The sequence below is a fragment of the Colletotrichum acutatum genome, assembly GCF_030867785.1.
Source record: "Colletotrichum acutatum strain CBS 112980 chromosome Unknown BDZ83scaffold_151, whole genome shotgun sequence".
Lineage (NCBI taxonomy): Eukaryota > Fungi > Ascomycota > Sordariomycetes > Glomerellales > Glomerellaceae > Colletotrichum > Colletotrichum acutatum.
Window position 1 is genome coordinate 391 of NW_026849145.1, and position 27,674 is coordinate 28,064.

General features: G+C 49.5%; 10 protein-coding genes across 10 annotated transcripts; 8 read left to right on the top strand and 2 right to left on the bottom strand.

Annotated features, from left to right (window-relative positions):
- Positions 1 to 1,789: 1,789 nt before the first annotated feature.
- On the top strand, positions 1,790 to 3,820 carry BDZ83DRAFT_744733 (C6 zinc finger domain-containing protein; the record flags this gene model as incomplete). Its single annotated transcript, XM_060513165.1, is given in 6 exon segments — positions 1,790 to 1,940; positions 1,959 to 2,216; positions 2,326 to 2,630; positions 2,686 to 2,716; positions 2,770 to 2,824; positions 2,943 to 3,820. The coding sequence occupies 6 exon segments, from the start codon at positions 1,790 to 1,792 to the stop codon at positions 3,628 to 3,630; spliced, it is 1,488 nt and encodes a 495-aa protein (XP_060359305.1). The 3' UTR covers positions 3,631 to 3,820.
- A 721-nt stretch (positions 3,821 to 4,541) lies between these two features.
- Positions 4,542 to 5,090, top strand: BDZ83DRAFT_550393 (uncharacterized protein; the record flags this gene model as incomplete). Its single annotated transcript, XM_060503484.1, has 2 exons — positions 4,542 to 4,617; positions 4,690 to 5,090. Coding segments are annotated over 2 exons (477 nt in total), but the record flags the coding sequence as incomplete, so codon positions are not given.
- A 2,301-nt stretch (positions 5,091 to 7,391) lies between these two features.
- On the top strand, positions 7,392 to 9,167 carry BDZ83DRAFT_105624 (uncharacterized protein). The gene has a single exon (XM_060501053.1). It carries the CDS (start codon positions 7,505 to 7,507, stop codon positions 8,930 to 8,932), a length of 1,428 nt encoding a protein of 475 aa, XP_060359307.1. The 5' UTR covers positions 7,392 to 7,504; the 3' UTR covers positions 8,933 to 9,167.
- A 346-nt stretch (positions 9,168 to 9,513) lies between these two features.
- Positions 9,514 to 11,075, top strand: BDZ83DRAFT_590311 (mitochondrial carrier domain-containing protein; the record flags this gene model as incomplete). Its single annotated transcript, XM_060506322.1, has 7 exons — positions 9,514 to 9,813; positions 9,871 to 9,957; positions 10,040 to 10,166; positions 10,236 to 10,353; positions 10,437 to 10,623; positions 10,683 to 10,854; positions 10,939 to 11,075. The coding sequence occupies 7 exons, from the start codon at positions 9,514 to 9,516 to the stop codon at positions 11,073 to 11,075; spliced, it is 1,128 nt and encodes a 375-aa protein (XP_060359308.1).
- A 3,444-nt stretch (positions 11,076 to 14,519) lies between these two features.
- Positions 14,520 to 16,335, top strand: BDZ83DRAFT_590296 (cytochrome P450; the record flags this gene model as incomplete). Its single annotated transcript, XM_060506320.1, has 4 exons — positions 14,520 to 14,928; positions 14,990 to 15,721; positions 15,786 to 15,867; positions 15,927 to 16,335. 4 exons carry the CDS (start codon positions 14,520 to 14,522, stop codon positions 16,333 to 16,335), a joined length of 1,632 nt encoding a protein of 543 aa, XP_060359309.1.
- A 110-nt stretch (positions 16,336 to 16,445) lies between these two features.
- On the bottom strand, positions 16,446 to 17,674 carry BDZ83DRAFT_590308 (methanesulfonate monooxygenase; the record flags this gene model as incomplete). Its single annotated transcript, XM_060506321.1, has 2 exons — positions 16,446 to 17,565; positions 17,622 to 17,674. The coding sequence occupies 2 exons, from the start codon at positions 17,672 to 17,674 to the stop codon at positions 16,446 to 16,448; spliced, it is 1,173 nt and encodes a 390-aa protein (XP_060359310.1).
- A 685-nt stretch (positions 17,675 to 18,359) lies between these two features.
- BDZ83DRAFT_744737 (GPR1/FUN34/yaaH family-domain-containing protein) lies at positions 18,360 to 19,752 on the top strand. Its single transcript, XM_060513166.1, has 5 exons — positions 18,360 to 18,708; positions 18,774 to 18,969; positions 19,033 to 19,143; positions 19,206 to 19,407; positions 19,460 to 19,752. The coding sequence occupies exons 1-5, from the start codon at positions 18,568 to 18,570 to the stop codon at positions 19,557 to 19,559; spliced, it is 750 nt and encodes a 249-aa protein (XP_060359311.1). The 5' UTR covers positions 18,360 to 18,567; the 3' UTR covers positions 19,560 to 19,752.
- Positions 19,753 to 20,265: 513 nt separating this feature from the next.
- Positions 20,266 to 22,126, top strand: BDZ83DRAFT_734987 (acyl-CoA dehydrogenase domain-containing protein; the record flags this gene model as incomplete). Its single annotated transcript, XM_060512959.1, has 4 exons — positions 20,266 to 20,960; positions 21,021 to 21,494; positions 21,542 to 21,656; positions 21,716 to 22,126. Exons 1-4 carry the CDS (start codon positions 20,659 to 20,661, stop codon positions 22,124 to 22,126), a joined length of 1,302 nt encoding a protein of 433 aa, XP_060359312.1. The 5' UTR covers positions 20,266 to 20,658.
- A 214-nt stretch (positions 22,127 to 22,340) lies between these two features.
- BDZ83DRAFT_590284 (major facilitator superfamily domain-containing protein) lies at positions 22,341 to 24,103 on the bottom strand (the record flags this gene model as incomplete). The annotated part of the gene is made up of 6 exons (XM_060506319.1): positions 22,341 to 22,513; positions 22,574 to 22,643; positions 22,704 to 22,740; positions 22,825 to 23,353; positions 23,404 to 23,906; positions 23,973 to 24,103. The coding sequence occupies 6 exons, from the start codon at positions 24,101 to 24,103 to the stop codon at positions 22,341 to 22,343; spliced, it is 1,443 nt and encodes a 480-aa protein (XP_060359313.1).
- A 472-nt stretch (positions 24,104 to 24,575) lies between these two features.
- BDZ83DRAFT_796760 (dipeptidyl aminopeptidase/acylaminoacyl peptidase) lies at positions 24,576 to 25,816 on the top strand (the record flags this gene model as incomplete). The annotated part of the gene is made up of 2 exons (XM_060515876.1): positions 24,576 to 24,833; positions 24,912 to 25,816. Exons 1-2 carry the CDS (start codon positions 24,605 to 24,607, stop codon positions 25,814 to 25,816), a joined length of 1,134 nt encoding a protein of 377 aa, XP_060359314.1. The 5' UTR covers positions 24,576 to 24,604.
- Between the last annotated feature and the right edge of the window lie 1,858 nt (positions 25,817 to 27,674).

Here is a 27,674-nt window from a genome sequence, read left to right on the forward strand (position 1 = left end):
GCGGCCATTGCGAAGTGTATCAAATACATAGATGGGCTGATTTTCGTGCCCGTAATGTTGCACTGCCTCAAGAAACTTCAAGAGACAAGACCGAGTTTAGAATAACCGCCGATGGCCAAGGGCTGTGTCTGCAGTGTTCTTTGCAACAGGTGTTAATCTAGTTGACAACAGGCCACATCGGATATCTCCGTGAGAGAAAAATTCCTGCTTTACGATTTCTCTTCGGTGCCCATGTAACCCCCCAGGCCACAATGCCATCATATGAATGAAGAGCAGCTTTGAGCACGGATAGGAAAGTATGATCTCTTTACACTCTAAGATGTGCTAGTCAAAGCACACAACGTTCTGTCAATGCCGAGACTGTTGCTTGGAGACTCTGTCCGCCTGACATGTGTCATGCCCCGGAGACGCGACGCTTTTCGGGCTGATCTACACGGGTCCGACTTGCCAATTCTGATTTCGCCGATCTTTGGCAGGGGAGACCATCGGTCCTTTCCCGCGCGGCTGTGTGCAAAAGGCCGGCTAATTCATTGCACATGGCTGACTTCGTAAAGACTGCGTTCTAGCCATTTTCTGGGCTCTACGATCGAATACCTTACAGTCTTACTGAATTTGATGGGAAAGTTGGACCCAGCTGCTATTGCCTTTGCAGTATTGGCCACAGATAACAATGTGCTGATCTCATGGGCTGAAAATCCTGTAAAAGAGAGTTCGGCGGTCTATAGCAAGTATCTGCTCGAGTCTACGGAATTATTCCCGATTGTCTGTTGAGATATTAAAGTACTGGGTCCACATAAAGTTACACTGGGCATTCCCTGAGAAGACGATTCTTCTATTATCGAAGTCCTATCTTCGAGGCTGTTCGGTCGATGTTGACTTCCGTGCATGTGTTCTTCGTGTACTTAGTCAAATCAAGACGACGTATGTTTCGAGAAGGAAGGAGAGTAGCAAGTATCTATTGATCTGTACTACTTTATGTGCGTGGCCCAGGTAGACTTTCCCCGAGTCGAATTGCAATGAATTCATTTTCTCCTACCAGACGTATTATACGTCCTCGTCGTCTTGTGCGCTACTACTGACTGGCTGGTTTCACTCCCAATCGGTTTTCTGAGAACTGATGTAAACCCCGGTATTTAGTTAAGAGTTGAAAGCTTCTTCCAAACTTGTAAAGTAGGTCTAACCGAAAAATGTCGGGGAGTTTCTGACTACTTACACTTCGGAACAGGTTTTACGACAAATGCTTTGCAAAAACCAGGCTTGCGTCATCATGTTACACATCCAATGCCGCAGGCCCTATTGGGACTATCACTAAAGCTAGGAAAGCAACCAACATGCATCACAACAACCCTGGTTCACGGAACGGTTTGGCTAGATACGTATTCATAGTCTTGCAAGGCAAGTGAAAAGCCGAGTATTGCTTTGTACTGCCACGAAGTTAGAATTGCCTCTTCCGGCTCTATTTCCGACATTGTTCTTTGCACAATCGACTGTCCCTTGCAGCCAGCCCCTAGATCATGCTGGAAAGACACGGTTTTTGCGAGGCCTTGACCGATCAGCGGAAGGAGCGAGCCAAGAGCTGCAAGTATCCACCGAGTGTCTCGAATCGCCAGTCACCGGCGTCCGCGGAACGTCCCCTCTTCTAGGCGGGTAGCTCTCCCGCTCTCAGGAGGCACACGTACTACGAAATGACCCCGGGCCGCCAATATATACGGGCGATTCCTATCAATACCTCCAATAACCTAAAACGTACAAGTCTTCCCCCTCAATTTCCCGCCTTCCAGTCAGATCGATGGCGCCATCACCAGAGCCGCGCCCCTCTACTGGTGCGTCAGAGAGCCCCGACGACAATAGCGGCGGCAGCGGCAGCACTAGACGGTTCTACTGGGAATGTCAGCGCCGGGGCTTGGTCTGCGATTCGAAACGTCCTGTTTGCTCCAGGTGTAAGCTTAGCGGCATAGTGTGCCCTGGGTATGAGAACGTGAAGCCTTTGACCTGGGTGGCCCCTAATCAGGTCACGACGCGGACATGGAGGGGCGGACGAAAACCGAAAACTGACAAAATCGACATCGCCAAGAAGGGTTCGAAAGGTAGCGGAAAGAAAAAGGCGATACAGAAGATTCCAGAAGAAGAAGATCGTCGGGTACAGCTCATTCATGTATTCCCCGGACAAGAGCTCCGGACGGAAACATGCGACATTGCTGATGCCTCAGTTTATTGTTCGTCAGACTTCCAAGCCGTACTCCGGAACCATGCTATTCCGATGGATCTACGGAGTACCTGGATATGCCGAAAGATTTGCGCTGACAAACACCTCGATACCCATAGGGAACGAACAGGTTTACCCATACTTCTACGAGAACCAGCTCACTAAGAGCCCCTGGGTTGTACCAATTTCCCATATCCACGCTATGAAACCATACCGACGACATGGCCTAGTCACTATGGCAATCGAGCACCGGATGTCACGCCTATCGCCTGCAAGGAATGACGCTTACGCGATTGAGGTCAGAGCTAGGGCCTATCAGCATCGTCTTACAGCGATCCAGGCTTTAAACAAGGAGATCGAAAATGAGAGTACGCGATGCTCCGATGCAACTCTAGCTGGCGTAATCGTCATCCTCTTCAGTGATGTAAGGGAGCAAATGCTGTCACACCCATGACCAACCTGACACTGATGGCATATAGCTTATGGGGAGTGCAACAGAGCCTAATTGGCGTGTGTCCACTTGGGTGGGTTTGCTGCGTTGATTGCTTTGCGTGGTGGTTGAGATGCGTTCTGTCAAAAGTCGCCGCATCTCAAGTCTCTCGTGTTGTTCTGTAAAGTGTGAGTGCCTCCTGTGCAATATGTCTTCAAGGCCACATGGCTTAGGAAAGATCAGCCGTGCTTCGGCGTGGTAATCATGGCATACGTCACCTGCTACTAACTCTACCCTGTCATCTAGCATCGAGAATCTCGCCAATACAACTAGCCCCGCCCACGATCAAGTGTCGCCAGTGGCAAACTTCAAGATACGAAATGTAGTGAGGGACGTATTCTCGATTGGTTATTATCCCCAGCTTCCATGTCCAGTCGACTTACTCATCGACATCATCCACATCAACCGCCTTCGCTTCCAAGCAACGTGCAGTCAACCTGGAGGACCTCTCACCTCGATCAGGATGGAAGCAGAGCGTCTCCTAGACAAGATTTTGGACTATTCACCTGAAGTCTGGTCTGGTAGCACGGAGCCTTTAGCAGATGGACATCTCTTAATGGCCAAGACCTATCGGTCAGCCGTGGCACTGTTTGGTGTTTCTTCTCTACAAAGCGTGAAGGTCATTCCTTTCTCGAAGGATTGGATGACCGTCAAGGAAACCCATCGTGACAGGCTGTTCTCTTTTCTCAAAGCCTCGCTTGCCTCTCCAGCATTGAAGATCTGCACCACATGGCCAATGATTGTAGCCGGGTTCGAGGCCAAGAGTGGAAACCTGTCCATGCGGAGCTTCGTTCTAGGGCGTATGAAAGAAGACAGTCAGAGGATGGGAATCTATCTTCCAGTCGCGGCTAAAGAGGTCCTAGAGAGATTTTATGCCTCTGTAGGAAACACCTGGGACGATTGTTTCGACAGTCCTCATGCATTGTTCACGTAGGATGAAGGCAATAAGTAAACCGACCAAACATGCATAGATCGTGAGTCCTTAGCGAAAGGTCAAGTGATGGCCCTTGGCTCCTGTGACTGAAATTGATGATGTCGTGAAAGGCTTCACCGAAAACGCGCCCGAGTCATATTTTTTTCGGCACCTCGGAAGCAGTGCAAACTCTATTCTGGCTTTAGGTGGTAGTTGGGAAGTTGGGAGCAGCTCATCTTAAGGCAAAATCAGACATTTAGCGGCTCTTTAGTAGCCGGGGGAGCCGCACCAGGAGTGGAGCGTAGTTGAAATAATCGCTGAAAACTAAATTGGCGGCTATATCCGAACCGGAGACTATTTCGACAAACTTAAGTACTTACTCAGAGCGCTCAGTCAGCGAATAGCACGAACGGCGTTCTTGGCGAGGGAAAACAGAGTGAGGCGACCAAGGGACTTAAACATACCTTCGTTATGAGGCCCATAGGCAATTTCAGCCAACCCTCTCATGGCATCATGATTGACTTGCTATAACGGAGGCCTGACAGTTGCCTTTCATTCCTGGGCAAACCCAAATACAGTGATGTCGAAAAACCAAAGTGACGAAGTATGGAAGCACTCAAAGAAAGTTACGCCATAGTGGCCCTAAGCCCATTCTTATTGTTTGCTGGTAAATGAAGGCTTAAGCTGGCTGAGAGGATGCACGGATGCGGCCGGGGAACAATTATATACGAATACTCTTGAGTTCCCGAGCATTAACAGTCTGCGTCATCTGAGTGAGATTTCAAAGATTTGCCATTGAACATCGAACCCAGACCAGCATGCAGTACTCCATGATCAACGTTCAAAAGTTGGCCCTTTGGGGCGCATTCAGCCTGATTGCTGTTAAGGCTCAAACCGATGACCTTCTCCCTGGTGATGACAGCGAAGCTGTCTGGAAACCAATGGGAACAGTTGATCCCTGGTATTTACCCGCTGATGTAGTCGACGGTGGCGACAAAGATGGCTCTGGTAAGTCTTATCACCAGTTCACCACCTAGGCCAAACTTCAAAGCTTTGTCCTGGAGCTAACCTTTCTCCAAGTCCTCCAAAAGGCCACTGGTAACCGTATCCGTTGTGGTGTTGTTGGCTACGATAAAGAAGACAATATCTGGATGATTCCTGCCAACGGCAACTTCGATCAGGTCGGCTACATTTTGCCTCGTGGTGGATATGATTCACGGTCCGACAAGTCTATCGCAGACTGCGTACTGCGAGAGTCAAAGGAAGAAGGTGGTCTTATTATCGATATCAACTCGTTGATTCCACTCGGACTCAGCAACGGCGGAGCAGTATACTGGTACAAAGGCAATGTTACTGAAACAGTCGAGCCGACCGAACCCCGACCCAGACCACCAAAGGGCTTCACAGTCGACGATACGCGCGCGGAGCTGTTGAAGCCTCCGGGAAAGCCGGCAAAGAAGGCAGATATGCGCCAAGCGTTCCACAATTCGGCTACAGCAGATGAATCTACCAGATATGAGCTCACCTTCACGGCAAAGGAGGGCAGCGCAACTGGCGGCTCAGACTACTCCGTGAAGGATCTTGGACGTTGGAAGGCGATCTACACCGATGGCTTCACAAACGGCGAACAAGCTATTATGAAGGTCCTGTGCGATATTTACGGATACAAAATTGTTGCCAATGAAGCGTGGGCAAGCCAGGTTCCCCTCGGGCTCAGTCTTAGCTCGGTTATTACACAGCTTTGGACAGCCACAACATTGGATATCAACGAGGTTACCTCCATCAAGTTCTCCGAGATCGTCGACCCGGCGACCCAAACCGCGATTAGCAACGCACGCACTGAGCTCGGAGAGAGTGCCGGAGGCTTCACTACGACTAACGACCTCGGCGAGACGAAGGGCTGGAATACGTTGATGGCTAGTCCATACGGAGTGGTGGCTTCAGAGGTCGCCAAGGCGGTTGGCAAGGGAATCGCCGGAATCTCTGTGGCTGATGGCAACCCTTCGGAGATGCTGTTCACATTCGAGCAATAGCGGGAAGCTTTGGGAAACTAGGCTTCAGATGTAGTTTAGTATTCTGCACCACAAAGACGTGTTGGCCCTGGGCTGCGGGTGACAAATAACCTGCGAGCTAATGCAGACGTAAAGTAATTAACCCCATAATAACATCACCGCTGCTATTCTTACAAGTAGACCGATCCATTGCGCTTTCTCACTGAGAAATTTTGAGTATATTACTTGGAGAATCCACTGGAAGAAGTAGCTGAAACCAGTATTGTGGTGGTGAGGTTGCCATAGGTAGGGTCACGATGAAAGGGGTGATAAGGATACCTCGGTATAAGACAATACGGCGAGAAATTAAGGATAAGTGGTGGATCATTTTAGCAGTAGGCTCACCGAATGAATGGATTTGACCACTGCTAAGGTGTCAAGCTGTCCCAAGGTATTCCGATCTGGGTCTATCGGAGCTATCCCAACTTGCTTTCCAGTCATCTTAACAGCCTTTACGTCAGGTTACAGAGGTGAACATGAGAGAGGAATGAGTGCAGGAAACGCCACGATGTTCTCATTTGTCTAGAAAGTGAAAGAATCATGGCTGAGGCCTGGCTACCTCCCAGCACGTAAGGCCGCGTTTCGTGACCGGAAGCTGCTTGCATCATGTGGCACTTACGCTTCATGCGTACCTAAGATCCTGCCTAGATTACTCTTTCAGGGAATGACTTGGAAAGAAATTGTTGGCCACTGAATACAACAATTGTCCATAACCGAAAGAAGGCCAAGTGTGTGGCGCACCATGTTGGCAATAATTAGTATCACAGCCCCCCCATGGAGCCAAGAAAAGAGTACGGGCAGGCCAAGTAGACGATTTTAAATTCTCAGTCATGATGGAGTCTTTGTGATTGCCTCGCTGTGGAGCAAAGAGGATAGAGTATGTGAAAATGATATTGGCAGTCGTATTTTCGTGCTGTTGTTGCCTATCACATCGTAGATGGTGGTCCTTCCACACCTAGAATTCCATGTTTGTTGAAGATTGAGTGCCTTCCAAGCTTTTCACTCTTTTCGATTGTGACGCACCCTAACTCAATTACATCTCCCTCTTTCCTGGGCTTCCTGCCTTGCTCTTTACACACACTTTGGTGGTCTTTCCGGCCTTCGGGCATGTCTGTGTTGTGGTGAGGGGAGGTTTCTTTTTTTCTACTTTTTTTTATACCTCCCCGGGTGGTTTTTTTGCGTTTGTGCTTGTTTCCTGGCGCCTTCGGGCTGTATTGGTGGGCGTGGGGTGCTCTTTTTGAGCTGTTTATGTTTTTGCTGTATGCCTTCGCGGTGGTCTGCGTGCGGCCGGCCTGTCGGCCAAAAGGCCAGGAAATAATGAGAACTTTACTTTTTGATTGCACTGACTTGAATTGTCTTGAATTCTCGGTCGTGGAGTCTGAAGAACCTCTGGCCTGAACTGCTAGTCTTATCATTTACACTGCCGAAGTCGCCTTCTCGCGGCATGCGCAGTCCACAAACCGCTATACCCGTAAGATGCTTATCTACCGACGGAGTGTCAAGATGCCTGTTTCAAGGTGCTCAAAGTAGTTTTCAAGTTTGAAAACGATCGGGGCTCAATCTACTTTTTGACACCTTGGCAGCCTGAGTAAAAGGTCACTTGAAAGTTAAGCGATAAGCCTTTTTCCGAAGACCCTGATAGTTTGACGAAACGAATACAGGTGACGAGTCACATGAGCCCTGATAGGCGCCGTCTGAACTCACATTAACCTTATGTATTTGGGTATTTATGGTCAACATATCCCCAACAGCTTGTGGCTATTCCTAGTACTGCAGCTTGCACACTGAAGAGCCGTCTCGCCTTGACGGATTTACCTATCCATTCACCGGTTCACAAACGGAACATGGCTTTGAGTGTACTCGTAGCGGCAATGTCTCATCTCATTCGGTCTAATAGATCGTACAGAGAGATTGCAGCTCGACGGAAAGAAAATTGTCTAGAAACAAACCCTTTCCATGAGGCTCAAGCAGAATCGCAAAACTCGTCTTCAGCTCCACACACAACAGCCAACGCATGTGAAGAGTCACTACAAGCATTGGACTCGAACGCCAAAGTTGCGCAGTCTATTGATGGGCTGAAAAAAGACCCGGCCCAACCTCCAGTCTTGAGCCGCTTTCTTCGATGGATGAAAGCTTTGCCGAGTCACCCCAAGAAGAAGAAGTCGGACTTAGGACCATGTCTCGATCACGCACTGCCACTCAATCTGCATCTGGCCATCGCCAAACACCTCACTATGGCCGAACGCGTGGCCTTGGCATTGACGAGCAAACGAATGCTGGCAATCATGTCAAACGAGCAGTTTTGGCTAAATCGGGGGTCTAGTGAACGTCTGGATCTGTTGAAGCTACTAGAGAGGGACGCCATCAACACACGCAGGGAGATTCTTTGTTTGCCCTGTCAGATTTTCCATGATCCCGTCTCATCGGTTCCACCAGTCGACCACGACTCAAGCTGGGCGCCGACCGAATCAGATCGCCCCTGCATCAAAGCAGTCTCAGAGGACCATCACCAGAGATTGTCGTCTCCCTACCTTCCACACGATTTTCATTTCAATATGATCAAGGCCTTCCTGCATTCGAAACGCCATAAAACGGGCTTCTTTGAATCAATACTACTAGAAAAGTCTACTATTTGGGGTTACTGCTATAAAAGAGAGGAAGCCAACGTCCAACAAGGCTTTGAATGTAGGGTGTCAAGCGAAGGGGATTTGCTGGTGAAGACGACCACGAGACTCTTTGCGTGCCGCGACCCAAACCAGACGAAGGATAAAATTCAATTCGCCGTTAGAATTCTCAAACGAGCCGAGCTTACAACATGCTGCAAACATGTTGACTGGATAGAAACATACCCCTTCATATTCGACTACGATGGACTCCTTACCGATGAAAGCAAACTTCACGCATACCGCGCTTCGAAAGGGTACGGATACGACCCGGCGAAGAAAATTCGCGACATTTGGGACCCAGCCGTCATGCCGCGATATGGACCAAAAAACCACATACCGATCATGCACTGCGAGTCTTGTTATACGAACTACGAGTACGAATGGAAGGACACCAAGGACGGAAGTCGCATCGTTTTTCTCATCTCGTACAAAAATCTAGGAAGGGGTGTGGATACGAATGATCCCAAGTGGTCGTCGCATTTCGACGACCATATCCCTGATGCAAAAGCCGAGCCTCGCAACTCCCACTACGACGGGTTCACTCGGTGGCCTCACTACGCTTGGCAGGAGACAGCTGATGAGGCACCGTGGGACCCAGATTATTAGGTTCCTTCCATGTACCTTACCTAGTTACCATGCTGGGTTATTGGGGGCTCAATAGAGGCCAGAGGCGACCTTACGCTAGCAAGCTACTCACCACATGTCAATCCATTAAGCGATTGCTTGTCATCATACCGCTCTACTAAGGACATTGAGGTTCGGGTCGGAGGAAACGCAATCGGAGCCGACAGGAGTTCGGAAGTCCAGCTAGACGTGGGGTGAAGGTACTAGGAAACGCTGTCTACTGGAGTTCTGAGAATGTATTGGCGCTTTAGGTTGAATTAGTGATTTCTCAGTTGAGAGACCACTGAACAAATGTCCCACCAAATCCGAGCATGAGATTGATGATGTCAAGACTTCCCTGATCATCCCAAGTTGACCCCTGTGACAGTTGGATGTGGCTGAAAATAAGATGTGGCGTCAGCGGATTTCAAAGCACGCGATAACCCCCCGCATGCACGCGATAGCGAAACAGTTATCAATTAGTAAGAGCCAGAGAGCCGCGACTCACCTTCATCAACATTAACGACACAATCACGGACACCAACCGCAGAACCAGGTAGTGTCACCATCTTCGCGTTGGAACCATGGCAGCACAAAAAGACTTGGAAAGCCAGCCGCAGCAGTCGGATGAGCGGACCCCGCTCCTGGGGACATCCGCCGAGGCCGGATCAAGCCAGCAGCCGGTAGAGCATCAGAACGACGATAACGGAGCCAACGAAGGCATTCAGAATCCGGAGCAGGTGCCCCTCATCACGGGTCAGGATGGAGAGGAAAAGAAAGAGAGGACGACTAGCTGGTGGTTATGGCGGGCGTTCTGGGCAGTTCTCGCTATCTTCGTCCTGGCTGTCTTTATCAAAGGCTGGATTGATGCCAAAGACACCAACGTGAGTCGGTTGGACGATGGGTCAAGTAAATCAACAACTGACTCATTACCACTTTAGTTTGATCTAAAAGCAGCTCTTATGAGAGCTCTAGGCGGTGGCCTGAGCGGCGCCGCGGCTATGGTCCTGCAAGTTTTGACACTCATGGTAAGGACATCAGCGAGATAGGCGGAAGTCGATGCTTCGTTACCAGGGAGCAGGGACTATACTAATTGCAGACTATCACTAGCCCATCCGAACTATCATGAACTACCAGTATCGCTTTGGATCTGGCTTCAGGGTGGCAACCCGCACTCTCTATGAAGATGGAGGAGTGCGCAGGTACTACCAGGGAATTGGAGCCGCACTGATCCAGGGTATGTAGCGCATGCACCTTTCTTCATGACATCAATATGTCAGAGTCGTGCTCACACACCGGTGAACAGGACCGGTCTCCCGCTTCGGCGACACTGCCGCTAACGCAGGTATCCTTGCCCTCCTCGAGTCGAATTCGTTTTTGAATCAGCTCCCTACCCTCATCAAGACCATCTTTGCTTCTCTTTGGTAAGCTTTTCAAGACCTTCGTTCTATTCGCTCAATCGCAAAGTCATCATTCGAACGTATGCTGATATAGTGTGACTTTGAAGTGCTGCTGCCTTCCGCATGATCTTGACTCCCATCGATACCTTGAAGACGACGTTGCAGGCCCAGGGAGCCAAGGGTACCGCTATTTTGAGACAGCGCGTCAAGACAAATGGCATCGGTAGCTTGTGGTGGGGAGCTTTTGCGACTGCCGCCGCCACATTTGTCGGCCACTACCCTTGGTTTGGAACTGTCAGTCCAAGGCTTTTCCCACCATGCAGATGCAAGTCAAGACTAACGATCAATGCCAGTACAACTACCTTTCTGCCAACATTCCTGAACCGGACAAGAGTGACATCTTTGTGTGGCTTTTGCGTCTCGCTTTCATTGGATTCTGCGCCTCCATCATCTCTGATTCTGTTTCCAACTCGTTGAGAGTGGTAAAAACCTACAGACAAGTCAACGACACGCAAATTTCATACTGTACGTCAACGCTTCTCCTGATGAATCTTATCAAACTTTCTCTACGTGCTTGTTTTACTTACTAAAACCTTTCCAAAATTGCAGCTCAAGCCGCAAAGATTGTTATACAAAGAGAAGGCTTCCTCGGCTTCCTCGGACGTGGTCTTAAGACCCGAATCTTGGCCAACGGTCTTCAGGGGGTATTGTTCTCTATCCTTTGGAAATTATTCCTCGATCTGTGAGCCACACGCCGACTGCCCCATTGCATCACAGTTCTAACTTTGAACAGCTGGGAAAAGAAGACACACTCTTGATGTTCATCGTTAAACCTTGCTGGACAGCCCTGAATAAGGGAGGAATTTGAGAGACATCTAGCTCTCTGCGAGCAATCATTATAGAGAAGGAACGAATAATGCCCTGAAGAGGCAATATAGATGGGCATTGCCATAATTTGAGTATGAGAGTTGTATTTACATGGAGTCTGAAGTGTTCATTGACGTTGGTGCGGAGCTCATTCGATATTTCCTGCCTCAGAAGTCAGCCGCTTCTTGCTATCCGGCAGTCCGGCCAGTAGATTCAACCCCAATAGCGCGAGCTGGCACAAATGGGGCCTCTGGTGTAGCAAAAGGCGAAAAAGAGAATATCTCTCGCGAAAACTGCTCCAATCTGCTCCAATCAAGTACCTCGCATGGTATCTCGGTGAATGATGCTGGTGCCCGCCCTAAGAAAGTTCAACCAGTCCATAGTCTAATGCATCAACCCCTCCCTCAACTTTGTGTTAACCATGAAGTGGTAATAAGTTGTCAGATGGAGAGACAGATGTGAGTGGCGCTTGATACCGCAAAGAAACCCACCCTAGAGCCAAGACATATGTATGGTTGACCTGGGACTATGACTGAACCGACGGGCCCGAAGGGCCTGATTTATACCCGAGAATCTGGTTGAAATTGTAATGCACGGCAAGGGTGATCGACAATCTCCTAGTCCTTGAAAATATCTTGGACTTCTGAACGCCTTCGGAAGCACGTTTCGGCAAGTATGTGCACCTATTTACTTTGGAAATCCAGCCCATGCATGACTTGTGTCACAGTGAGGAAAGTGCGGATGAAATTTTCGTTCATTCCTGTCGTATCGCAAGTACTTAGTCCGTCACTTGGGCTTGCGTCCTTCGACAAAGATGATTCCATTGGTCGTCGTTCTCGAAAGAGCTTGACCCGCTTATGCGGAAAGTGATGGCAATCAGGATATTTACCTTGCTCGAGCCTTGATTGGAAGGTACGTAATCATTAGTCCCCGACTTGTAGCTTGGTGGCACATACAGCCGGGATATAGGGCGAGCTACTTGGCCCATAACTTTTGTGGTCAACTGGAAGTTTGAGCACTGCGAACTAAATCACAAGCTGTGGTCCATTGATTCTAGAGATGCCATATCCTTGCTAGTCGCTTTGTCTGCATGCTATGAGGCGCCTCTAGGCTGGCTCCAGTGTAACCCAGGCCGGCTCCGATGTGCAAACAAGGTTGGGGGTGCCTCAAGGGAGACATCAGGCAGCTTGTTCGGATTCTGTTCCGGAGACTAAGGTGATCAACTGGAGCTGAGAAGCTCGTCTTCAATTAGATACAGTGGCTTTTCATTCTCGGACGTCCCGCTCAGAGGCGCAAGATAAAGTAAGTCGAACTGAAGACGGATCTGGTTCGTGATCTTTTGTGCCTGTCATGTTTGAATCTTTTTTCGAGAACGAGAAATGCCAATTCCATCCTCTCAAGCAAAAAAGCGTTGTCAATACAGAAACTAATGTGTAAGGCCTCGTATTGACGTGGTCTTCACTCTTTTGAGGTGGACAAGGGTAGGAAAATGACGCTGATAAGGCACAATTACGACAGAGGCCAACTTATGTGGCAAGCCCTCGCGGGATGTCCAATCCTTAGGAAGATCACGACAGTTGACACTTCTCGTATGGAATCCAAAGTGGCTTCAAGACATCGTTGAGAATCAAAGACACTAAGAAAGTCCACGAACCAATGGGGCAATCCCGCTGTCAAACCCCGGCTATGAACGTTGAGGTTCCACATCTACGGACTTCCCCAGTCCCCGCTCCGAATTCGGGCATTACAGTGACAGCGATTTGGACCAGCTAGACCTTTGGTCCCCCTTGCAGTTGCTTCCTTCTGCCTCATTCCTGTCAAGTACCCTCTCGAGTCCGAGTCGCTGCCTGACGCGTGCGCCGACGCGGGAGACTTCCGCGACCAGTCTGTTCGTCCCGTCTCGCGATCTCGCGAGTTCGATGTCATCCGATGTGTCCAACGACTAGCACGCGAGCTGACATTTGATGTAGCCAGTCGTTGATTTCCTCACACAACCCAAAGAACAATTCAGGAGGGCTCGCCCCCACAGGTTAAGAAGTATCTTTCGGCGATCTTTGCCCCGCGGGCAGAGAGGGCGCCACGACTGCATGTCAGCACGGCACTGAGAGTGCCGCCTAGTTTAGCAGACTACCGTCTAATCTCGTATCTTACTGCGTCAGAAGAGCAAGTTCGTCCTGAGATTCTCACTGGCACAAAATTACAGGTACAGTGTGATGTCGTGCGCGTAGTAAGCCCTTATAGTGCATACCCGCGCTCCTGATGGCTCGTTCCCGCTCGCTCGTGCTCGGACGATTTTAACGAGCCAATCTCGTACGAGCTGTCTCAAAACTTTCAACGTCATGTTTGAGTGACTCTATTATAGCCATAGAAGAATTTGAGGTTGGTGAACGTGAACTGAGTGAAAGAAAAAGGCATGTGACGGAATATTTCACTAGACCTTTAGGTATCACAGTTCTGCATGGTGTCCAGGGTCCTAGCCTCCTAAGCGGAAATGGCTGTGACCAAGTCACGATGTAACACTGCCCCTGCCATGCGGCGCAGGCGTCTTCCCTATCCCTGCATGTAAATCCTGCAGGTCTCTCATCGGAACGAGCCTGTCAATGGGGTCTTGAGACATATTCGCCCCTATTGATTTGCATCAGCGATGAATTTGTGCAAAGTATTAGGCTGCCATCTTTGCTTACCCATGAGTGGCCGATGCGCCTCCCAGGGCGTCTATTTGCCAGATCGGGAAAACCAGTGACGAAATGTGCGAACATCTGGAGCTAAGATAACACTTGGCGGTGATGTTCATGGCTGGAAGGAAGCACAGATGCGAGGGATGCTTATCCTACAGCCCCGCAGCTCGCTCTGCTTCGGACTTCACGGGGTCAACATCGTGCGATTCTATTCCGAAAGCAGGCAGTCGAAAGATTTTGATGCCCGTTCAAGGTGTTCCGAGTCGACCTCATGTACACATCGCTCCGTGTAACAATTATCGTCATGCGGTCTCCGGCGTGATGAAGAGCGTAAACGCTCTCATTCGTTGTCTTCCCGCACTTTCAGCTGGGGATGCCGATAACACTTGAGTCCTGGTCTCTTCACAGAAAGGGACTTTGGATCGTCTCAACCAAGTCGACCCACCCGAAGGTCTTTCGGCAAGTTTGCCAGCCCTGCATGCAGCAAGTTTGAGTAACTGTTTCTCGGAATCTCGGGTAGGGTAGTCACGTAGCAGTATATCTATCTGCAATGCCACCCCTCCACTATCCCCATTCCCTCTTTCTGGCTCCCCAGAGCATCCACTGTCACCCGCTTCTCCAGCAGGAAACTTTGAGAGCCTCATTATGGAGAGCTTTACTCTCGTCATATTTTATCTTGGCATCCTTGTGGTGCCTGGTTTCCTATTCTCTTCCCTTCGTCGCTTGGTAGGATGGTCCACAAAAGCTCCCGCGGATGGGAAGACATCCAAGCCTCCTGCCAGATTCCCTGGTCCCAAGCAGTACCCAGTCGTCGGCCGGGTCCATGACTTGCCCAGATTTGCTATGTGGCTCAAGCTCAAGGAATGGGCAGACGAGTTCGGGCCAATCTACCAAACCAGCATGCTTGGCCAGAAGTTCGTAATCATTTCTGACGAGGGAATGGCTCAAGATCTCCTCATCAAAGATGGCAACAAATTCGCCGGAAGACCCCAGATCAGGGCTCTCATTGATCACAAGTTGGGCCCGGCATACTCTGCTTTGATGGACCGCCATGGTGAGTGACACAATAACCATGATTAATTTGACAATCGACCTGAGGCTGAATTGATCAACAGACACTTGGAAACATCAAAGAAAATGGGTCCATGCGGCTATGGCGGCTGCTCATCAGCATCACTTTTATGGTCATATCGAGAATGAAGTCAAGCGGTGGCTTGTGACCCTCCTTGTCGACCCAGAGAAATTTCACGGAAACACTCGCGAGTTGACGGGACGCATCATCAGCCGCCTCGCTTGGGATGACTCCACACAAGGACGGGCCTATGGCGAGAGTGCCATTGAAACCTTGACAAGGATGTCCATCTCTGGCCCCATTGTCAACACCATGACACCACTGTGGCACGTCGCAGACCTTGTTCGATACAATCCTTGGCGCAAGTACGAAGTGAACCGAGAGAAGAACCAGCGTACATGGTGGTTGAAAACATTCAGGCTTGCCAAGGCAAGATATCTGAGAGGAGACTTGCCATCAGACACGTGGACCTACCGGTACTTCGAGCAACTGCAGAAGAGTGGAAATGAGACTCTCAAGCAGACTGAGAAAGCTGAAGACTTCGCAGCCTGTATGCTTGGCTTCCAATGCCTTGTTGGAGTGGTCACTATTTCTGGGCCTATGCAGTTCTTCTTGATGTGCATGGCGCTTCACCCCGAGTGGTTGAAGAAGTGCCAAGAGGAGATTGACAGGGTCTGTGGCGACAGGATGCCTACTCGCGACGACTTCGCCGAACTTTCAACAGTGAGAGCTTGTTTGAAAGAGACCCTGCGGTGGAGATCTGGAGTGCCTCTTGGTAAGCAATTCATCAGACTGACGACGAGTCACATTGGATTTGAGAACTAACGACATCTATTAAGGGGTTCCCCATCAATGCGAGCAGGATTCTGAGTTCCGGGGGGTGAAGATTGAGAAAGGCACAATTATCCTTGCATGCGAGTGGTTTGTTTTCCCGCGCCGATCTCCATGAACCCTTAATAATTGACGTGACCCGACTGCAGGAACATCAACCGCGTACCGGAAAAGTATCCCGATCCAGAACACTACCGCCCGGATCGCTATCTGGATCCCAGCTTTCCCACGTATCAGGAACCTCTCAGCCGATACCCAAACTTCCGCGATGGTGTCGGCATGCATACGTTTGGATGGGGTCGTCGAACATGCCTGGGCCAAAACTTGGTAGATGATGAGATGTTTGTCGCCGGAGCAGGCGTATGCTGGGCCTTTGACATGAGCCTCAAGAAGTGCCCTTCCACTGGCAAGGACGTAACGTTCGACACGCAGGCGACGAACTCAAACGTCATTCTGGAGCCTCTGCCATTCCCGATGCAGTTCAAGATCAGAAGCCCCGAGCGAGCCAAAGATGTGTTTGAGGGGTACAATGCTGTCAGGGATGCTTTGAAGGTTTGAGCAAGTCTAAGGCCATGATGCAATTGAAGGTTGTGTTACACACATAAAGTAGGGGCTAGTGTTATGTTGCAATAAATGTAGGTAGTCCATATCCGATTGATGTTGTGATCCTATTTCTTACGGTACACATCTCCTGTTCTTCCAATCTCAAGGTTCGCGTCCTTACCACGACCCTCCTTTTCGAACTGCCTCACCAAAGGCAAAACCTCCCGTCCGAATTGCTCAATCTCTTCATCGTAGTGTAAGAAGGCAGTGAGCACTAGGTTAACACCCAAGCTCTTCAACAGAACGAGCCGCTCAGCAACTTGTTCCTTAGTACCAATAAGCTTTGTCTTGAAGCCATCATTGTACTGCACCAAGTCGTCGAACTTGCTATCGGCCCACATGCCCTTCTTGTTTGAGGTGCTGGCCCCAGCTTCTTGAACAGAGGCCCTGAACGCCTCGACGGCCTCCTTGTCCGCCTTGCCCTGGATTTCCTGCAACACGCGAACGGCCTCTTCTTCGGTTTCGCGAACGATGACGAAGCCATTCACCGCAAAGCGCACCTGGTCCTCGCGGCCAACCTTTGCCGCGCGGGCCTTGACGTCCGCAATCTGATTACGGAAACCGTCGAGGTCGTTACCGTTCATGAAGTACCAGTCACTGACCTCGGCGCCATTGTTCCTCGCGTCGTCGCTGTTTCCGCCCTGGAAGATCTCGGGATGAGGCTTCTGGACTGGCTTAGGGTTGAGTACATAATTTCTGTAGCGGTAAAAGTCGCCGCCGAAGGTGAAGCCCGTGTCCTCAGGTGCGGTCCAGATGCCTTTAAGACAGCGGATGAACTCATTGCTGCGACGGTAGCGCTCAGCGTGCTCCAGCCACCACTCGCCAATCGCTGTAAACTCCCCCTTGAACCAACCGCTCACGATATTTACGGCAATACGGCCATTGCTGTAGTGGTCGATGCTGGCGATCTGCTTCGCCACTGTCGTGGGGTTCCAGGGCCCGGGGAGAATAGCAGCAATAACCTTGACTGTGTCTGTTGCTTGGAGAATTGCCTGCGAGAAGGACACAGACTCATGTTGGTTTGCAGCACCGTATCCAGAGGTGAAGCGAATCTGTGTGAGGCCGTACTCAATACCAGCTTGCTCCGCAGCCTTGGCGTACTTCACATTGCTAGCCAGGTCCCAGTTTGTCCTCTGCGGGATCTTGCTGATGATCAAGCCACCTGAGACATTGGGTACCCAGTATCTGTGAAGTTAGCTATTTGTCTGCACCCATTGACTCATTGGGAAAGGAACACATACGCGAAAAGCAGTCGCTCAGGGTCGCTGTTGAGGGGATGTGGTTGAGCGGCCATTTTCGCTGAGGCTATGTGAAGACCGTAGGGTCGGTGGCTACCAATTTGGCAAATCAATCGTGATTGCGAGAAGCGATGAACGTCTCTTTGCACTTTGGGTCGGGAGGACTGGAGCAGATTGAGTAAAAAAAAAAAATGATGTTTCTCAAGCACACTTCGGAGACGGAGGACAGAAGAACGGCAGATACTCAACTCCTAACAACAAGGCCAGTGACATGCCAATATCGACAGAAGAGGAAATCTGGTTAGCTCATATCAAACCATCATTCCGCATCTACCGGGATGTAGCTATGAACCGGCTGGCGCGTTCTGCGCGATATATCCAGATCGACGCTGCGGAGGGAGTTCCGTCGGGTTGACCACATTGGCGAAGCTATGCCTAGCTCTGACGTGATTTCCAAATACCACATTACGACGCATGCCGGGATTTAAATTGATACAATCGGAGCCAGTCACGGCACTCAAAGAATCATGTGGTGCTGAGGGCAAAGGCTATGTGCTTTGCCGCTTACCCGGCCTCTCCAAGTGAGTCAATTGCACCATTATCAACTCAATGACGAGATCGCCAGATCCCAGTTGACTGGGGTTTCCCCACGCTTCGATGGCTGCATCCACCCCAACATGGCGCGATGTGGGATTGAACCAAGATCTGCGAACTTTAATCTCAATCAATCGATTGAGACGAGTCTGAGCTTCCTGAGGTCTCATTGCGGATGAGCAAGGATAGAGTAAATTTTCGGGAAACTCACTGAGACCAGGGCCATGTCGTCGGGTTCGTAGCTAAGTTCTCTTTGATTTATCTGCAGAAGGATCCGAAAGACAGACCTGCGCCTGCGACTCTCTACGTTGTCTTACTTTCAATTTGTCTCGTCTGTTGTCCTACTCCAACTACAATGTCCATCTACTCTTCAGCCCCCAATGGGGCAAGCGAGAAAGGTATCGAGTCCGTCAAGCCGGAGCCAACCTTTGAGAGATTCGAGACGGTCAATCATGGGCCTCGATTCACTGCCCCAAGGCCGCTTCCTACAGCAGCAGTGAGTACTACTTTACGCGAATTCGCGATCATTCCAAGCATGTTTACTGATCAAAATGCCTATAGACCTCACTTCCGATCGGAGCTTTCTCTACAACCTTGACGACGCTTTCCCTGAGTCTAATGGAGTGGCGAGGAGTGACAACAACTAATGTCTATATTGCAAACTTCTTTTTTCTAGCTGCCTTTGGCCTAGTTATATCTGCGCAGTGGGAGCTTACAGGAGGAAACGGCTTCGGTTACAGTGTCTTCAGTGCTTTCGGTAAGCTCGAGTGGAATAGCTTTCAATGCCCGTTCTGACTAACAATTGACAATTTGCCTCCAGGCCTCTTTTACGCAGGTTACGGTGCCATCTTGACTCCCTCTTTTGGGGTCGCAGCAGCATATGGCGATGACACGAAGCAGTTGAACAATGCTCTCGGACTTTTTATGATGAGTTAGTGATGCGGCCAATTGTCGCACTAGGATATTAGAACTGACGTGAGAACCTTTGCGCAGTTTGGAGTGTTTTTGTCCTCGCCTACCTCGTCGCTACCATACCGACCAATATTGTTTACATCCTGATCTTCATCTTCGTTGAGCTATGCTTCGTCCTAGTTGCTGCTAGCTACTTTGCTGCTGCCGATGGCCATCAGAGCGCTTCGATTGGATTGAAGAAGAGCGGTGGCGTTTTCGCGTTCCTCGCTGGGCTTGTTGGATGGTAGGTCTCTACCTGTTTCTGAGAACAAGTTTGCTTAACTAAAACAACTCAGGTACCTGACCTTCCACCTCTTGCTGAAAGACTCTTTGGTAGAGTTACCACTGGGTAATACTTCTCAGTACTTCCCCAAGACTCGCAAGAAGACCGAATAGCTTGCCAAATTGAGGCAACAGTACAATTTATTGATAGACTTGATGCATTGGGCACAGAGCTATGCTGGATTCTCGAGAATTAAGGGCGAAAGTTGCTTGCGTAGATGAAAGAGGACACTAATTCTAGCCGGTATTGTATCAAAGTGATAGAGACTGAATTGAATAGAATGTGGGCTAGACATTATCTAATCGCAAAACTTGTGTCTCTCCTCAAAGAACTTAATATTATTCATCCTACGGTCCGATCTAGGTGTCAGCTGTTTGTATCCATTCAAGTCCTTAAATCGCAGAGAGTCAATCTATCAGGAGAGGAAAACAGAATAACGGGACATGACATCCTCTGTCCTCCATCTTCCTTGGCCGGCTGGATTGATGTTGCAGGTGACAAAGATTGACAACTAACCACGAGGATTCAGAGCATCCCATAGTCAGAAACTCAATCGAATGAAGTTCATGTACAATGAAGCCTGATTGGTGCACTGCGAAGATATGCCGCGATTGCTGCAGAATAGCGTATATGGTGTCATCCTCATGCTACCAGACCCCTCTTTCGAGAACTCTCTGCGACAAGTAAGAGCAGCTGCCGAAACATTCATACTTTCAACATCAGATAGAATATCTGCTCGATCACGAAAATCTTTTGAACAGGCGATTGTCCCTGGACAAAGGTAGTTGAGCTCCAATGTGACCTTATCCCTGCATGCCTCGTTATCTGTCGGTATGGGGTTGGGGGCCAGATGCGGAGGTGATAACTACACCCATGCGCGCATCGTAAGTCGTTGCGATTGCGACATATCACAACATAGCTGTGGACCCTCGCGCCACTGGCGACGGCGGAACGGAGTGCCGGCTATCGTCGAACCGTTAGACTACGGAGGCGACACGCGCGGGCGTCTTTGAGCATATTTAGATAGATGTTGGCGCATTTTGACATCAAAGATAGAAGGGAGACAATATTCATCCAGTCCTCTTACACGTCAGTCAACAGTTTCTCGCCTGTTGCGGTTTCCCACTCGCGTTGATCCCTTCCCCAGATTCAAGCGACAAAACAATCATTTGTTCGGAGAACTCAAGAATCTAATCTCAAAGGTCGTTCAAAATGAGTAGCAACGCCCGTTCGGTTCCTGCAACCGACCCCAAAGTCTACGATGAGTACCAGCAGAAGTGGTCGTTACTCCCTACGGATGAAGCTGCGTGGCTTCAAAGAGCCAAAGATGTTGCAGATGTACTAGCCGTAGACGCTGCGCAGCGTGAGAGGGAGAACAAGTCACCCAGAGCTGAGATTGCGCTGCTGAAGTATTCTGGTCTTCTCAAAGTCCTAGGATGGAAGAAGTACGGCGGTGGTGAGCAGCCTTGGAGTGTCGGTTACAAGGTGATTCGCGAGGTTGCCAAGGGAGACGGGTGAGTTTGGCCAAAGGTCGAGTAACTTTTGAGAGTTAAATTTCTGATAGACCGGAATAGATCAATTGGCATGCTCCTGGGATACCATTTACTCTGGTCAACAACGGCCAATGTCATTGGTAGTTCAGAACAGGCAGATCGGACTCAGGATCTCATCATTTCTAACAACTACTTTGTCGGTGGTGCCGTAAACCCTCGCGATAGCGATCACAAGATCACTTCAGACGGCGATAATGTTATATTCAATGGCTTCAAGAACTTCAACACAGGCGGAGTTATCTCCGACTTGACTGTTCTCGAAGGTGTCCTTGAGGGTACGGATGACCACCTGTATGCGTTGGTGAAGACTGACCAGCCGGGAATCATCTTTTCTCACAACTGGGATAATGTTGGCTTGCGTCTGAGTGAGTCGGGAAGCGTCAAGATTGAGAATGTCACTGCGCCCTGGTCTGATGCACTGGGATGGAATGCCGCCGAGAAAAAGCCAGATGACTCAGTTCTCAAGATCCCGTTTGCAAGTCTGCTTCTTCCCACGTAAGAATCCAATTCTAAACACTTTGATGGCAAAATCTAACTTTTAGCAACAGCATTCAACTCGTTTTCAGCAACTTCTACATCGGTATTGCATGGGGTGCGTTGGATTTTGCCTCAGCCTACACTAGGAAAAACACACGGGCCTGGCCCTTCGGCGGCGATGTGAGTGCTAGAAGAGCCCCAATCAATTATACCCATGAAATGCTAATGGCGGACTTCAGGATAAGGAGAAGGCCGAGGATGAGTTCTATATCCTGTCCACCTATGGAAACTTCCTTGCTCATCTCCGTGCGGCCGATGCACTTGCCGACAAGGCGGGTCTCGAGATTGATGCATTGTACAAGTACTCTGGGGATCCATCAACTAGGGCTAAGGTCACTGCAAAGGCTCGAGGAGAAGCAGCAGAGTGGGTTGCTAGTGTCAAGGTCACGGCAACTGATACGGGACTTCGGGTTACGTCCGGTGTGTTCGAGGTGACGGGCGCGAAAGCCACCGGAACCAAGGTTGGCCTTGACAGATTCTGGAGGGATATCAGGACACACAGTCTGCATGATCCTGTGTCTTACAAGAACCGTGAGCTTGGTAGATATCAGCTGCTGGGCGAGATTCCCGAGCCAACATGGTACACTTAGAGAAGACACCAGGCGGAAGTATCAATGGAATGAACGTATTTCGAGCTTTAATTTCTCTTATCCTCAACAGAGTAATCATTGCCTGAGGCTTTCGAAAGATGAACTTTCAGCACTATCCTCTTGGCGGGTTACATGAAGATGGCCTTTAACCAATAGCCTAGACGTCTATAGTTACATGTCTAGGTCATGAATTGTGAAAATGCTTGGCAATTCTTTACAGAGAGCTCGACGCGTCGGCAAACTTGCTCTTGCCCCGGATAACCTTTCCATATCGGAAGAACAAGTAAGGAAACACCATCATTCCAATAGCCAAGAAGCCCAGCAGTGACGAGGCCCATTGAAACCCGAGCCTCACATACATCTGGGTTCCAAAGAGCGGAAACGCAGCTAGTGAAGGATTAGTTCTATCATGTCTCAAGACTCTGTAGTCCATCAGGAAACACTTACCAGCCGCCAAGCAACGGACAAAAGAATTGGCAGCGAGTGCACTGGCAGCATATCTGGGATAAGCTTCCACCTGTGCTCTGTCAGTGACATTCTATAGTCTTGGTAATCTTTCTCGGGTTGAGATACACACCAGAAAGGTCCAGATACCAGTGAAAAGAAGGATGTTTCTGTTAGGGAGAAAATATTGTGTTAGTCCAAGCTGTTGATCTGGTGCAACCAATTGCCTGCATCAACCAAAACTTCAAACTTACCCGGCCCCGAACATCGCTGTACCGACAATGGGAACTATCCAATGCACCCAAGGATACATGGACCAACCAAACATGAAAATTCCCACGGGAACAAGAATAGACCCGAACATAGCGGGTGGAAGTCGGAACTCAGGCTCGCTGCCATCCTCATTTTCGCCTTGGCCCTTGTTCTTCAAAATGAGTCTCGTCCTGACTTTATGCCACACCGGATCGGTGGCAATACCCAGGAGCATACCAACCAAGATACCCAAAAAGCTGCAGCCAACCTGATATAGGTTGAAGGCATAAGTCTCTCTGAAGACAAGAGGGAAAGCTCCAAAGAACAAGTATAGTATACCAAGAAGCAAAGCCGAGAAGAGGCAGAGAGAAAGGCACATTGGCTCGAAAATGAGGAGCTGAATAGGCCGCAGTAACGAAATCCCAACTGCACCGAGCACTGATTTGGAATGCATCTCCGAAGCTGCTTTCCAACGCTCATCCCCAGTTTCTTTCCGAAGATTGTGAGCCTTGTTCCGTAAGAGGGTGGGATCTGATGACACATGTCAGTTGCGAGCTCTTGGAGGGGGTTGTCAATCTTACGATAAGTCTCGGGGACAAGAAAGACAATTCCCAGCTCTAGAACAAAAGACCACATTATGAGGACGTAGAATGTCCAACGCCATCCGGTATAATAGTTAATAAATCCGCCGACTAAGGGTCCTAGGCTTGGTCCAATGAATGGACAGATGGAAAATAAGAGCATAGGCGCCTGCAATTCGTCGTTTGAAAACAAATCCCGGACGGTTCCAGCGGATACAGCTTGGAAAGCACTCCCTGAGAAACCGTCCAAGAAGCGAAGGACAACTAGTGTGGTGATGTTTCTTGCTGTCGCTTGGGGGATCAGAAAAAGGAGGTGGCAAGTGGACGAGATCAAGTAGATCGGCCTCCGCCCATAAAACTCGCTAAGAGGACTGAAGAGCATCGGCCCTAGCGACAAACCGAGAACAAAAGTTGATAGCCCCAGAGTCGATACGATCCTCGAGTTGTGAAATTCGGCCTCCAAGTTGGTGTATGTTGAAGTGTAAATAGAACTCGCACATGTGCTTTGCAGGTGTAAAGTGTTAGCAGTGACACAGACCCCTAGGACTCCTAGTGACCATAGATCTTACATGCAGAGCGCCATTTGTGAAACCACCATGGTGATTAGCCACTTTCTCATCTTGCCGTAGCTTCTTGGACATAGCGGATCGTTATCGCCACCATCCCAATCTACCAGAAATTGACCTTCGGCGCGTGTCATAATCTTGGCTTAAGGCGCTGAAGCAGGGCCTTCCATATAATTCGTATAGGAACTGTATCTAGAGTTCGCGACGGCTTCCGTATACTTCTCGGCGATTGAACCGTGATAGTGCGCAGCTTACTGAGTTGCAACGCGGCAGTGTGCCGCAATCTTCTCAAGATGTGAGTTCGCAATCATTACTCCGTTGCTCCGGGCATATTTCCGCCAGTTACAATATCGAATTACTAAGCTACGTCATGTATGTCACCCTAGATCGGTGTCGGTTCTCATACGCAATGGCCGGCAACGGAGGCACTAAAGCGGAGGCGGAGACGGAGGTAACACCGGGAATTGCGACGGAGATGTAACGGGCATTACACCAACCAGACCTTGGACCAGCCACTTGATAGATTGCGAAAAGTGCTATAAAAGTGCTCTTGACAAAAGGCGTGAAAATTGGAAGAAATGAAGTAAGGAATATGCCACTAGCAACACAAATCTCATGGTTTATCACTAGTCTCAATGGCAACTCTTCATAAGCACTTTTTCCCCAACAATGAGTCTTTCGCCTATGAAGCTCTTCGAGCCGCAAGCTACACTCACTGTGGTGGGGCAGAGCTAGCCGAAGTCATCTCAGTGTGCTCTCGCATTCCCCCCGGCGACGAAGAAATCTGGCTTAGAGAATGGCAATCGGCTGAAGACCGCGCCGTCCAAGCCGCGAAAGCGAGCTTGACGAAGAACAATCGACGTGGTGCGTAGCATGCCTTTTTACGCGCTTCGAATTATTACCGCACGGCCGATTTCTACCGGCGAGACAACGTTTTCGAAGACGACCTATCCAAGAAGCTCATCGGTTTAAGTACCGAGACATTTTATTCTGCAGCCGATCTCATGCCGTACAAGACCAAAAGGATTCAAATCCTCTTTGAAGGGACTACTCTTCCGGGAACGATGATGCAGCCTGTCAAAAGCGACAAATCGAGGCTCACGATCATTTGTGATGGTGGCTTCGACTCCACCAGGGAAGAGATATTCTACATGAATGGCCAGGCGGCACTTGAAGAAGGCTTCAACATTATTCTCTTCGATGGCCCGGGACAAGGCGAAGCTCTGAGAGAGCAGCGCCTCTTTTTCAGAAACGACTGGGAGACTGTATTCACTGCGGTTGTCGACTATGCTCTTGGCCAGCCCACAGTCATCGCAAACAAGGTGTTCCTTATGGGCATCAGTATGGGTGGCTACCTTGTCGGAAGAGCTCTATGTTTCGAGCATCGATGCGCGGCCGCTATCGTCAATGACGGGGTTTACGACTTTGGCGCTGCATTTCATTCCCAGAACCCTGGCCTTGGCAGATTCCTGCTCCGTAATGGCTGGGACGCTACGATGATTGCTCTAATGTTCCAGATGATGCGCTGGGATACGGGCTTCAAATGGGCGATTTTGAATGGAATGTGGGCTTTCGGCGCTAAGTGTTCAGTAGAGGTGCTGCGCTGTGTGAGTGAGTATAGACTGGAGGGGCTCGTGGACAACATCCATACTCCATTACTAGTTCTGGATGCGATTGAAGATCGTTTCTTGAAAGGACAGCCAAAAGACTTGTTTGGCAAGTTACGCGGCGAGAAAGAATTTGAGCAGTTTACGGCGGAAGAAGGGGCAACCTCGCACTGCTATATGGGGTCCCTCACTAGGCTCAACCAGGCGGTCTTTGACTATCTACTTCCGCGGGTGCAATGATGGGACCTAATCATTTATAAGTTGTACATAAATTGAACCTCATGCATTTCTGAAATTATTAAACGTGGGAGCACCCACCGTTCCATTGACATTTCTGCCAATTGCCCAGTATATTGTCTTTCTCCACTCGGCGTCAAGTTGAAGTGCCGCTGTTGGTAGACCTGCCACAGATGTCGACTCATAGCCACACGGATGCAAGGACTGGCTTACCTGTCAACCATGCGAATGCATGTTTAGTAAATACTTATTCGTTTTCGAGTGACTTGTAAAATCAATTAGTTCTAGATGGGATTGGCACGCAAGCTGGCTACATTATGGTATCAACGGTCAGCCAGGCAAGTAAGTGACAAAATAGGTTGCCGCCGTCTACTTAAATGTTTTTCTTCTTTAGAGAGTATTCCATCTATGGTATATAAAAAAAGGTAAGAAGGGGTTATAGGGATAGGAAAGATAACAAGAATAATACAAAGAGGAAAAGTATGAATAGTAACAAATATAAGAAGAATAGAGCTAGAAACGATTTTGTTAATTAAACTTCTCTCTTTTTTACGAGGGGCGCGGGCCTCCATGTGGAGGGGAAGAAGCGGACATTGGACGGAGGTGACTGAACAAATCTCAATCGGAGATGTTCCCTTGCCGGCAATCCTCCCACGACACAAATTGGTTTGCTCCATAAACCAGACTGCCAAAAGCAGTTGACTGCGACTCAAATAGCCTCAGTAATGTCTTCCATTTTTCCGGCAGAGGACACAAGGGCATCGGGCTCACTAAGGAGTCCGATATCGCATCGGCGAAGAGATAGAAAGCAACTATCGTGCGGCTTCTGCCGACAAAGAAAGTACGGCATCAGATGCCTTTATTTCTCCATTCTCCTCATCAGCTGCTAGTCGACTCAAGATTACGATGTGACAGGCGCCAGCCGTGTGGTGCATGCACTGTTCGGGCCATTGGCTCATCATGCTTGTATCCAAGCGATACGAGAAGCCCAATGGTTCCAGCCCCTCCGCGAACCCAACCACAGCTTGATACCAGTCTTGAACTCAGACTAAAGCGCATTGAAGATATAGTACTTTCAAACATGAGATCTACGACTGTAGAGCAAGCTAACGATGCTCAAGACCTAGCTTCGCCGTGCAACACCTCATCACCTGCCCAGCCGGTGGCATCCACTGAGCCAGGCAAGATGTATGTCGACTCACAAGGGACCACGTATTTCGCTAGTCCGCACTGGGAAACCATGACGGACGAGATTTCTGATCTAAAAACCGACTTCAGAAAAGCTTACGAAGGAGAAGATTTGATTGAAATTACGGACGTGTCGTCTAGAGCCATGAGCACCACTCCACTCCTGCTGTACGGATCCATGCAGCCAGTATCGAAGGAGGCATTGATTTCGGCTTTGCCGGATCGGGATATAGTAGATCGTCTCATCTTCCAATACTTCAGCGGAATCTCTATTCTGCCGGGTAAGAAATCCGCCTTAGGGAGATGGGTGTAATTTTGTCTAAGAGCTCATATCTTGACAGCACGCGTGGTACAACCGTCAACTTTTCTTAAGCAAGTCAGTGATCTGTTGTGGTGTGTGAATGAAGGCGCACTTTCAAACTGACGAGGTCTTACAGTGCGAAGAATTTTGGACCAGTCAGACTGCAGTCTCCTTCTCTTGGTTGGGTCTCCTTTACGGAGTACTGAGCCTTTCAGACCTATTCTCCCTGGGACTCGAACATAGACAGTCTCACCCACAGCAGACGTACCTGCAACAATTGGTTCGATGCCTTGTTGCTGCGGACTACATTCGTCCAGGACCGTACATTCTAGAATGCCTCATTCATTACTCCCCGGTGGGCCGAGTTCTACC

Coding starts and splice junctions, on each gene's coding strand:
- BDZ83DRAFT_105624 (XM_060501053.1), top strand. CDS start 7,505: ATGGCTTTGAGTGTACTCGTAGCGGCAATGTCTCATCTCATTCGGTCT.
- BDZ83DRAFT_744737 (XM_060513166.1), top strand. CDS start 18,568: ATGTCCATCTACTCTTCAGCCCCCAATGGGGCAAGCGAGAAAGGTATC. Junction 18,709..18,773: donor GGCCGCTTCCTACAGCAGCA/GTGAGTACTACT, acceptor AAATGCCTATAG/ACCTCACTTCCGATCGGAGC. Junction 18,970..19,032: donor CAGTGTCTTCAGTGCTTTCG/GTAAGCTCGAGT, acceptor ATTTGCCTCCAG/GCCTCTTTTACGCAGGTTAC.